We start from the raw sequence: 12506 nt of genomic DNA, 5'->3' as shown, positions 1-12506 counted from the left end.
TCTAATAAGAGTATTTTAATTTTGTCTGACAGGATTTGAACTTCTCGAAGAGCTGCCAACACCCACATTCAGCTTCGGAGGTGGATCCGGGAGCAGTGTGGCGGCGTTGGTTTTCCAGAAAACGTGAGGCTTCTCCTTGGACACATTCAGTTAGCTTTTTAAAGCAGCTCTACATCAAAGTGCACCTGACACGGAAAATGCAAGTGCAAATAGATGCTTAGTAAGTACACAGGAAGCACGTGTTGAGACAAAGGGCTGGTAAAAATGGTCACGAGCATGTAAGTGGTGGGGTTCTAGAGATCAACCAGGAGTAATTTAAATTTTCTTTTGTATTTGAAATGTAAATATTTTTCTTTTTGGTTAAAAAATTTCCTGTAACTGCTGAACAGTGGAAAACTTTAAAGCAGTAAATGAATTTACAGAAAGCATGTATTCCTCATTTTTATGCCTTGGTAAAATTGAATTGGATATAGCTCTTTATTAAGATTTGACCAAACTATCCCAGGGTCAGAATAATAAGCAAAATGACTTTCTTAGTGTTTTATTAGAGCATTTATGAAACATAATAAGCATGCTATTTTTGGTTCAGTGGTGGTTATTTTAAAAAAATTATTTAATATGTGAGAAAATCCTCCAACTTTGTAAATAATTAAACAGAATCAGATAAATATATCAGTCGACAAATAATTGAGCTTGTATTTTGTGGCTGATGGCAGTTTACACACCATGAGGATAAATAAAGTAGAAAGAAAGACAACTGAGAGATACTGTTAACGTTAGTGTTATGTCCAGTGACACTGTCTTACTGATCCTCCCAGTACCCTCTCCAGGTATGCATGGCTTACTCCTGTTTTTGCGTATCGAACAGCTAGGACAGGATGAAACCAGGATTTTTCTCTGGGTCTGACTCTAAAGCCCATTCTCTTCCCCTAGATAATCTGCCTCCCAGATGCTGAGTGTGCATTTATGGCTTTTATAGTTCAATCAGAACTACAACTGGCATTTAGGAAATCCTGGTAGAGGAGTGGGGCAGTCGTTAGGAGCACTGCAGCCCCTTGCGATGGTGTCGATCTGAGGACTGTGAGGACAGTGGGCCACCCTGCGTTCTTTCACCATCTCCCTGCTTGTCTTAGAAGACTTGTCTACTCCGGAACTGAATTGTGTCATTCTTCTGTGAAAGGGTGGTATAAGTTATATCTATATCTACACCCATATATATCTGTGTGAGCCCCAAGGGATATGGGGACCAAGATGTTCTAGTTAGGAGCTAATTAGTAAGAGAAACAGTTTTTGAAAAGATAAGGTATATTAATATTTAATGCTGTTTTTGAAAAGATAAGGTATATTAATATTTAATGCTGTTTTGTATTTGGGGTAATATTTTAATGCTGGAGGCACAGTATGAGTTTTTTAAAAAGTGATATATTTTTTGATGATTTTTAACTTTTAGGCCTGTTGGGTTACTGAATGAACAGAATTTCCGTTTGACAAATGTACTCAAATGATAAGTGTGGCATGGCATGCTTTTATTTTCATTTTTGCCCCATAGTGGAGGCAGGGAGGGTGATTCGATTTAGATCAACATTAATCAGCCATTAAGATTACTGCCTGCCTTGCACAAAATAACTGAAGACATTTATATAAACTTTCAACACAGGTAACATTTTAGAAAAGCTTTAATTTTTAACATGTAAAAAGTGAGAAAGTAAAAAATGTGTGATTAAACTTTTTAAAATATTGTGTCGACTTTACAAACTAGACATGGAATCTTACGTCATGGAAACATAAATGGTTTTCTGATTTATCGAGATCTGGTCTTTGTTGTTTTCCACAGAACTCTTCCTTGAATTCGAATATGATACTGGTGTGTGGGTGCTCTTTTGGATCGCGCGTTGTTAGGCATGTGCTGTGTTAAAGCACCAGGCTAACAGACTGAGACACATTGGGTTCGATTCACTGATAGCTTGGATTCGGCTTTGTCGAGACCCTCCTCGGGTCACCGACTGTCACCTGGGTATGTTCAGTTTGTAAAGATGAAGGATTTTTTTTTTTTTTAAGAAATCCTGGAGCTGTTGATAAGGTCAGGAAAAGGGAGTTGTCATCTCTTCTTATCAGTTTAATCCTGCTGGAAGCCTGCCTTTTGGAGGTTGAAATCAGAACAAATGGAAGGTCCATAAATGCTAACAATAAATTAGTATATTCAAATAATACTCTGCTTTAAAAACCAGGCCAGTAGTAAATGCCCCAAGTCACTGAAGCAAGTCAACAAACTTAGTTTTGTTAAATCACAGGAATATGTGGTTAACTGTGAAAGAAATTACGCAGTTATAAAAGAGTAGCAGGTTATGTAGTGAGCGCTGTTTTCTCTGGATAAGAAGTTGGGAATGTAATTTTATTTCACCAAAAGACACTTATTTTGAGGAAACTTGTTTGAAATGCAAACGAGATTTCTCTTTGGAGCCTGCACAGAATTGTTGCTTTTCATTATGATATTACTGCATAGCAGGCCACTTCTGTTGGTAGGAAGTATGTATGCAAGTCCAAAGGGATTTGAGGCCTGAATGGGCGGTTACACCAATTAACAAACAAAGTTTTCCGAACATTTTGTTTTAAGCCAGGTGCACAAGTTAGAGTTGCTTTTTGGGACTGGCATTTATGCATATGAGAATCAAACCTGACACTACTCTTGGCAGCTTGACCAAAGCCATTTTAAAATAAGCACAAACTGCCCTTTAATGATTTTTCTCCCATTGTAGTAGCAGGGAGTTTGCCTTTCTTCTTCAGCTGTGATGTGCGTGCAGTTTCCCATTTATTTGGTGGGGGAGGGAAGGGAGGTAAATGTGTCCAAAAGATTTTTAGTCTTTATATGAATAGTGTGTTTCAATTCACTTATTTTTAAATTTCTGTGGTACTGTAATGCAGTACTGTATGTCGACCTTAATTCATATTCATCCAGAGTATAATAGAAACCATAATTTTTAAGGAATCTATATTAGTAATTAAGTTTTATATGGCTTTGAAATAATTTTCCTCAAATTAACATGCAAAGAAGTCGAGTATCCCTGCTTATGTTAATGGACTTTGATTCATGTTCTCTTAAATAATTTTATTTTATATATTTATGTTTGTGTGCATGTGTCTGGTAGCCTGCAAAGAAAAAATGCACAAATATGAAAAGTCAGTTGTTCTCCAGGCCAGCCTCCTACTGCTGCGGGGAGACCTGGGTTTGATTTCCTGTGTCAGGCACTGTGAGCTAGAGAGTGTGCGCTCCAGAGACAGCTTTCTGTGAGAGCAAGAGGCCAAGTGTCGTGTGTCCCACTGTAGTGACCTCTTCAGCTAATTGTGTGCGGGGGTCGTTGATGGGCTCTGAAAGGCGTCTTGTCTGGGACACTTCACTGGAAGGAGGCTGCCCGTTACCTAGGGCTTGACTGTGGGAGACGAGGAGCATGGCAGATGGAAGGACAATTGCATAGTGGGAAAAAATTAGGAAACTTGTCATTTCTCTCGGTTAGGCAGGAAACAGAGCTGTCCTTAGAAGAAGGGGAGCACACGAGCATGTTTTATTAACAGTTAATTCAAGAAAATTAATGCTAATTTATTCTTCATACACACCATGCAATTTGTTAGAAAAGTAAAAGAATAGTTTGAAATTCTTTGGTCGATTGATGGATTCCTATGTTAGGGGCATAGAAATGAAACTCAACGTTAAGCAGACAAATACCCAAGCCCACAGGCTACATAAATGCTGAATAAAATCAGCTCTGCAATGGGACTCTGAAAAGCGAGGGGTAAGAAGCCTAATGAATGATTGAATATGACCTTAGCAAATCCCCTGGAGTGTTGTTGAAAGATCATTCATTTCCAGCTTAGATGTCAAGATGGGCTCCAGTAACCAGGAAAAAAGAGCTCGAGTTGGTACTTACTGAGTTTTCAAAATCTTTACAACACAGCACGTTAGACTGACTAGTCGTTGAAAGGGCTTCTCTGACCGAATCTGGAGCTGTCACTGTGTGGCCCTGTAGTTAGGCCCAGGAAAACCAAATTAAAACGATAGGACTAATTCCCAAGACATGAATATATCACTATCCTGATTTTGTGGAGAACTTCAAAAACTAGGCTGTAGAGGCTGCGGAGGGCACAGTCTCATGCCCATACTGCCTCAAGGAGGACACCCAAGCGATCCATTGGGCCTTGAAATATTCGCAGATTTCTTGCCTAGTTCATTAGAGGAAGATATAAAAAACCAAAATTGACTTTTTTCATTTTTCACATGGCCCATTCTGAAGAAATGATAAATTCTTCTGTTTATTTTTAAATACGTATTTCTATTTTTAAACATGTATTGTTAGTACTGCATCAGGAAATGATAAGTATGTTACTGAGTGATCTTTATTGTGCATGCTAGCTGGTGAAGAGCTTTTTAAGAAAAGCTAGCGTAATACATTTGTTTTCCCAAATACCTGAAAATTTACACGTGAAACCAGCAGTCAGCATATCCTGGATATAATCTGAGGAGCTTAGAAAGAAATATGAAAGTACTCTGGTTGCATAAGGGGACCCTGGACTGTGTTTCTCATTCTTCATTAAGATACAGATGAAGCAGTTTATTATCATCTGTGATTGGGGCAGACAGAAGCGTCTCTGGGACTGGGAGGTTGGAGCTCCCCTGCCGCTCCAGGGATGGGGGAGCCGTCGGGAGGAGCAGGCTAAATGGGGAAGCGAGTGGGTGCTGCCGCTTCGCATTTTCCTCCTAACCCCTCCTCTAATATGAAAATGTCAGTCCTTTGTTCCCATCTAATTTTAGTACATCCTGGCTAAAAAAAAATGTTAGGATGTAAAACGTTGGGATGATTTCCAACCATGGGACTTGGAGGGGGGGCGGCGGGAGGGGGAGAGTGGAGGAAAGCGGTTTACATCCCGCGTCTGGCCTTCCTGCCTCAGCATCCAGCCCGACTCTGTTGACTTTGCTAATGAAATAAATTTAGATGCACTGAAGCAGCAATAATTAGGTTTTCCTCCCATGTCCTCAACAAGAAGCCTAGTTGGAATCTGAATGGGCAAAATCATAATATGGTATTTAATAAAATAAACTGGGCTGAATTAAAGAGCTGTATGCAAGTTTCGGAAGAAAGGCCTGACACTGGGAGTGAAAACTACGTGCTGTGTTATTTGTTAGTGGAACCTTTGAGGTCTATTTGTGATTCAGTGAAACTGCTTTTACTTTGAAACTCCTGTTGTTTTGAATGAGAATAGTATTTGCTGATTTTTGAGAAGCAGTCAAAAGCAAGGCACACAAGTCAGTTTATTCTGTCTGGAAATAACAAGTCGGGAAGGAAAGCTCCGATTCCATCAAGAGAGCCAGTCAGGTCAAACCATTGAAAATATAATTTCTATGAGAGATAGGACAGAATTTTCCATAGGGCTTTGTAGATGGAAGTGCCAATCGTTGTGGTTATTATTTTAATTAAAAAATAATTAACTGGATTAAACTGTGAGGGGAATTCCGTATACTGGACCTCATTGCGAAATAAGCCTACCTTCTCCAGTGAAGGTTCGTTCATTTAGTGAGCTGAAGCTTCCTCTGGTTCTGCCTGGATGATAGACTTAATCTATCCAGAAGTAAGATTGTGTTGCTATGAAGTCCATTTGCTTAATGATTTAATTTTCAGCAAATACCATATCAGATTGTTTTCTCAACATGAAGTTTATTTTGGTTCTTTTTATTTTATAGTAAGAGATAATTTGTATTTAAAATCCGTTAAGTAATAGAATAAATATCAAAGAGAAATTGTATTTTTTACATACTAAATTTTGGAGAAAATGGTGTCTGGAACCTGGGCAAGTCACTTTCCTTTTCTGGCTTTAGTTTTTTGCTCTAAAACAAGGGTATTCAGTAGGTGGAACAGTATATGTACTGCTGCAGTGGGCGCAGTGGGTGATAGTTCAAGTTCTTCTCTACTCGTAAATTAGTCAGCTTGGGCTGTCGTAGACTGGGTGGATTAAATTATAGAAATTTATTCTTTAAAGTCTGGAGATTAAGGTGCCAGCAAGGTAGGTTCCATTCCGTGGCCTCTTGTCTTGGCTCGTGGGTAGCTGCCATCTCTGTGTTCACATGACTCCTTCGTGTGAGTCTGCAGAGAGAGTGAGCACTCTGGTAGGCCTCTCTGGTGTCCCTTCCTATATGGGCACGAATCCCATCGTGAGGAACCCACCCTTGCCATCCCACCTAACCCCGACCTCCTCCCAAAGCCCTGTCTTCACACACCACCACATTGGGGCTTAGGGCTTGAACATATGAATTTTGAGGAGACATATTCAGTCCATAATAACCGCTGAAACTGATCTGAGGTTTAGAGAAAGGTCTACAAAATAGGTTTCCTTTATATCTGGGGAGTATAAATACTCCATTAGCTAAATATCAGTTGTTAGGTCACTTCATGGTTCTTTTAAACCAAGGTATCCATGTATATGAAAAAATAGATGTACATATAATAAAACACTTGGAACAATCACGTGAGTATTTTTCAATCTAAAAATGTCATGCATTCATTGGTAAACTTTAGATTTGAGTATTGATTGATATATATTTGATAATTCAGTTGGTATTATTTGACTATAGAGATGTTTTATCCAAGAAACTCAAAAAAATACATGTAATTGTTAAGTCACCTTCTATTTTATGTTTAGAAAGATTGAGATCAACGTTGGGCCTAAGCAAAATTGTGATGATCTGAAGGATCTCCCTAAGTTAATTCTTCCCCACACACAACACAGACTGCACACTCACAGGTGACCTGATTTACCACGCTAACGTCCCAGTGCTTAGAGACTTTTACCTTCTCAAGTCACATAGAGACCCACGCTGAGTATAGTTCCTGGGTCTGCCCCTCTTGAGCCTTGTCCCTCTCCGTCCTATCCTGCTTATCTCCTCAGTGAAGTTAAGTATAGTAAAAGTGCTAGCAAAGTGCCTAATGTGTAGTAGATACTTCTTTAAACTTGCTTTCCCTTCAGTACTTTTATTTGAAGTGGTTCGATATCATGGAGATAGAAGCAATTGTGTAGACTCTGTGTAAATGGGTGAATATTAAATGAGAAAAATAAATGGAAAGCGGCTTTAGCAGGATACCTAGCACACACCAACGCCAAACAAATATTCTTTTCTCCGAGGACCCTTCTTCCCACTGGAGTTAATACATTGAATTGTTCAGGACTTTAATCCTCAGTGTCACGGAGTTAATGCATTTCGTTTCCTTGTAAGGCGTGTATATTCCGGGAGGGATTAGATGAGTGAAGAGCGGAGTGCTGGATAAGTGAGTGAGAGGGGAAGTTTGGACTGGGGGGCCTTTCACAACCTCTTCAAAAAGTCGTCCTGTGGAGCTTCTTCCTTCGTCTCTAGATCGGACTGGTCATGAAGCACCTTTCTATTTAGGAAATGAACCAGAAATCACAATGCCAGATTTTCATGAATTGCCTTTATGCTGCATTTCAGCAGACTCTAAGATTCCCCGCAAATCTAAGATCGTCGTCTGTTTGGTAATTATTTAGTAGTAAAGATAGATGTGATGGGGAAAATATTAAATGTGGGTGCGTTTGAACTGAAAACAAATGCCAAGGCTGTGGTCCACCTTTCTTCATTAAGTCTGAATGCCCAGGCATTTCCAGAGACATCTGACAAGGAAACTGAACGCAGGTCCCCTAAATGACTGGCGTCAGGTTAATGAAAGTTGTGGAGTTGGGTTTGGATCTTTTACCGATTTAGGAAGCTGGGGGCTAAGATTTTACCACTGATTTCCACCTTGTGTTATCTAGATTTGATTTCTTTGATCAGTGAGTCGTGTTTATTTTCCTTGTTCTAAGTTACGGTAACAATGTCATTCACAATGGCATTTTAAAATGTAACGTTGGGTAATACTTTACATAGTTTATCTGATTTGACCTTCATTTGTACTGGAACTGACAATTTAGTATGGAAAATACAGTGAATCAGTTGTTTATGATAGTCTAGAAAACATTTGGTTTTCAGATTTGTTTATTTAACCTTTTTATTGGTGGTTAAGTGGTAATATCTCAATTCCTGGAGTGCTTAGTATGACTGTAGGAATGCTGGCTGACCTCAAAGGCTTAAGTCTTTGAACCATTTTAAGAAAGTTCTGCGGATGAGATGAGGTCAATATGATAATGTATGTTGTCACGACAGAACATAATCGAAGCTTCACTACTTTAAATTAGGTACTTTAACAGTACAATGGTTAAATAACATTGTTTTGATCAAGTTTTTTGTTATTTTTTTGTTCCATGTTAAGAAGAGCTGTAAAGTAGTATTTAAAATAGGAAGCCAGCTTCTCCTTTATATTAATTTTTTTCGGTGTCAGGTTAGCTGCAGGGTATGCCCATGCAAAACAGGCAAGGCTACTCCCTCTTAGACGGTAATAGGTACGATAAGACATCTCTGCTTTTGGTTAATATCGAAGGTTGACAAACTGCTGAGGGGAGGTAAGAAACTCGCAGGCTAATGTAGTATGTAGGGCACGTGCTTTACATACCGCGCCCAGAAACATTCTAGCCATTGGAGCCCGAGACTAGTTTTTTTTCTTGATATTTCAAATTCAAAAGATTCAGTCTCCAGACTGGGTGTTTAAACTGCGAAATCATAAACTGTATGTAGTTTAACAGTTTCCTCACTACCTAATGAAAATGAAATTCATTTGGTTTCATTTTTATGGGGATAGGCAGGATAGCAGTAGCTTTGAGCATATCACAAGGGACAAGTTAAAAATAGATTTTTCTTGAGGCAGTGACTTATATGGCAGATAGTTGACAGAAGAGAAAAATTAAATTTTGGGCTTGTATCTCAAATAATGAAATCTGAATTCCATTAAAGAATATTTAAAAAAAAATGGAAATTGTTTTCATTTGAAGATAATAACACATTCAGTCTGGGTGTGCCGTTGAAATATTTTCTAGATTAAATTCAATGTATAGCAATATGAAAATATTGGAACTTGTTTTTAGTTATATTTTTGGTGGAGTAACTGAGGCAAACTACGTTATGGGTGAGTAACCATGTTATAGTGATACTAATTAGCCAGGATCATAAAAGATCAAGGAAAGGCCAGGAATTAATTATGCTTTTGAATCTCAGTTTTAAAATGGTATAGGTTGGATAAGTTTTACATATGCCAGTAACTTTGAATGTAGATAATGAGAAGCCTTCGTTATATTTATTTTTGCTTATTTATCATGCATAAACTTTTTAGTGTCTGTTTTTTTATGGCTTGTGTTTTCTTGTAGCATCTCACACCAATAGCTACTATTAACTTTGCAATAAAAAAAAGTAATAATGAACTAAGTCTTAACTGTTGCTCTGTTCTTTTTAGCTTACTTTACCCAGAGCTCTTCCATCCAGTGAGTTGCAAGCGTGACATTTGCTGTGTTTTCAGCACCTGCCAACTTGGGAACCAGGGTTTGTGCTCAGGACGCAGGCTTACAACCCCGACTTTGTGGTGCACAATGCCGCCCCAGCTGGCGGGCTTCATACCTCTGCGATGCTAGACATTTGGTTACAAAGCTGTGCAGATTCACATGCGCTGATTTCAATAGGCATTCCCCTTCAAGCTGCTTCAACTCTCACTTTGTATCGAAGGAGTGAGATTGGTACCATTAAATTTACTGCAGTGGTTATTTTTCAATGAAAAGAAATTTGTTTTATTTAGTTCTTGAATCGAAAAGTAACTTTGTCTTCAGGAACCAAAGTACCTCTTATGAAATGTGTGTGTGTATATATATGGGATATGGAGATTAGATAGATAGATAGATTCTGGCCAGATAGCTATAACTCATTTTCATCAGTGGAAAGGTTTTAGAACAGGGAAAAAAACAAGAAGGATTAGTGTGTTATAACATGCTTATGTACATAGGGCTGTTAGTTGTACCTGGATCATCGATGTGGGAACAAATACAGAACCTTTTTTTTTTTTTTTTTTTAACAAGGTCCACGTAAGAAAATAGCTCCTGTAGTAAGTTCTGATTTTTGCCTTCCGTCTATAATCAAGACTTTCCATAGTTTCCAAAGTGTATTTTGCTAACTTGTTTTCAGTAGCCAGTCTCTTTGAAAATGCTTCAGGTGATCTTGGTGTTGTCTGTCTTCCTGTCATCTATTATAAGAAATTTAAAAAGGTTCTGTTTTTTAAAAAAGATCTTTTCAGATGTAGAAAGAATAGTGTGAAATGTGAATGACTGGCTTTTAATACAATACTTGTGACAAAGAGGCAGCGCCTTTTGGAGGCTGAATAAAGGACTTAATACACACACATCTGCATCCTGCTTTGGGTTCAGTGTAGAACACAGTTGATGTTTGTCTCACTTTGTTAGTCTAAAAAGAATAATATGTTATTCTCAGAGACAAACTAGCTTATCATTTTTTAGTGGTGAGCTCTTTTTCGAACCTTAGGCACAGATAAATTTGATGGGAAAAACAACCCATTGACTGGTCCTTACTCCAACTTCAAAGCTTAGCTCCTTGTTTGAACCGTTTATCTGGTTCTAAAGGCACAAAAATAAAACACCCATTAACTAACTACCTAGGCCACGCCTTAGTGCATATCACAACCCAACCTTTACCCTCCTCTGCACAAATGTGCTTAGGTGAATACTTTTATTAGCTTGTTGATACAAGTTATAGTTGGTCACACCCTTTCTTAATAAAATACACCCTTTTTGTCTTCTGTTGCTTAAGAGCTTTAAACTTGGAAGGGGAGAGCTCTTTTTATAGAATGATACTGTTTAAATCCCAGGCAGTTTTGAGTGGACATGTGATGCATACCATACACACGAGCATTCCTTCATTTGGTAGTTCTGCTTCAAGGAGAGCGAGGAGGGGGAGAATTGCCGTGTTTTATCCCTGGGTTTTATAACTGGTCTTGGAGTGAGACTATGTAATCCCTACGTTTCATATTTCCCAGGGTGTTCTGTGGTTTAACCAGACTAGTGTTAGTAGTAATGGAAGAGTTACAAGTGATCATTTTTGGATTACTTATGAATTTATTCTTAAATTGGCCTATGAATTTGTGTTTAGGTGTCTAGTTGTGCCATAAATCGGGTTTTGATTTGGTTTTGACCTTTTAGGATTGAACAAAGGTAGATAGTTTCCCTCCATTCTCCCGATTGTCACTTACATTGTTTTAAATCCAGAATTCAATTGAGTTTATATTTATTCTTCTGAATTGAGCAAAACTCTAACATACAACCTTTTGGATAGGATTTTTTATCGTAAAGAACTATGTAGTACAGCCCTAGAGAGGGAGGTTGTGTTATATCTATAGGACTACATCATGTGATAAGAGTTTATAGTATGGAAGGTTAAGTGACACAGGCCTTAATGTATATATTTTTAGCATCTGGAGAGTCAAAATAAGTAAATGAGAAGTGGCTATTCATTGGATAGTAGCACAGCTCCTTAAACAGGTATTTCAGTTCTGGACACTGTTAAGAAAGTCTTGGAACCAGAAAAACGGGCCGCTTTAGGTTGGAAGGGAGGCTTTTTACAGCAAAGGAGCTTGCCATAATCACAATCTTAGGAATTTTGTGACTAAAATCGTCCTGAAAGCAACAAGAATAATGGTTGCAATAATTGTTTCCAGGCTCGAGACCCCTGCATTTTGTTTTTTAAGTTGACCCAATGAACTAGTAATTGCAGGAATAAACTGAATGTTTGCCAGCAGGAGTCACTCTAGGCCTCCTAATAAAAAGTGAATTAAACTATCCTTAAAACTCTGAAAGGCTGAGCACACCGTGCTCAGGTGGCGTTAGGGAAATGTACCAGCATTCTCAAGATTATCCCCGTGCTTTTCTTTGTTCAACCTAGAAAGACTTGGTTCTCTCTCCTTTCAAAACTGGCCCTCGATAATATTGTTTTAATGCAGTGTTTATGGATTAGGATATCAGTATCTTAGTACTCCGCATATTAGCTCATTTTGGCTTTCCCAGTGTGAATTGATTATATCTCACATCACCTACTTGAGTGAATAGACACGTCCTTCTCCTGACCGTTGTTCAACCTAATTTTGCAGCAGAAACCACTGGAATTGGTGTGAAAGGAGATGTTAGCTCATGGTTTTCTGAAAAAGAATGGGCCCGGTGTGATGAGAAACCGAAACGTTTCAGTGGTAGCCGTGAAATATAAGAGTTTCCCAACTGCACACGAGCTCGAAAAGTTAATTTGTTCATTTATGTTTGATACTGGGATTGAAACGTTGGATTAAAACCCATTAAATGTCCCTAGAAGCAACAGAAAAAGTTTCCTGATTTATGAATAGAACCATTCAAATGGTGCAGACACAATCCATGTAAAGTAATGAGGTGTTTTGTTTTTTTGGCAAAGGAGCACACAAACCAGGCATAGGGAGTCCTTTTTAAAAAAAACCAAAACCTTAAAAAATCTTTTTGGGTACAAGGTCAATAAAATAACCTACAGCAACAGGAAGGAGTAATGGGAAATCTAGGGCTTC

At 38.4% G+C, this 12506-nt stretch overlaps 1 protein-coding gene across 7 annotated transcripts in view; it reads left to right on the top strand.

The window, feature by feature from the left end:
- The window catches only part of EEF1AKMT2 (EEF1A lysine methyltransferase 2), a 31195-nt gene extending 20885 nt beyond the window's left edge, over positions 1-10310 (top strand). For 5 of the 7 annotated variants that reach the window (XM_023533780.1, XM_011365462.2, XM_023533779.1 and 2 more), the window contains one exon: positions 33-672. In XM_023533780.1, the coding sequence (XP_023389548.1) occupies positions 33-221 (189 nt within the window). In that variant the 3' untranslated portion in view covers positions 222-672. Of the gene's footprint in view, positions 1-32; positions 673-933; positions 1291-9377 lie in introns of those variants that run through there. The other 2 variants (XR_002781629.1, XR_002781628.1) reach the window with 2 other exon arrangements.
- The last annotated feature ends 2196 nt before the right edge of the window (positions 10311-12506 follow it).

This window comes from Pteropus vampyrus, unplaced genomic scaffold (assembly GCF_000151845.1).
Source record: "Pteropus vampyrus isolate Shadow unplaced genomic scaffold, Pvam_2.0 Scaffold111, whole genome shotgun sequence".
Lineage (NCBI taxonomy): Eukaryota > Metazoa > Chordata > Mammalia > Chiroptera > Pteropodidae > Pteropus > Pteropus vampyrus.
The sequence above is the reverse complement of the archived record's forward strand: the minus strand, read 5'-3'. Positions and strand labels throughout refer to the sequence as shown.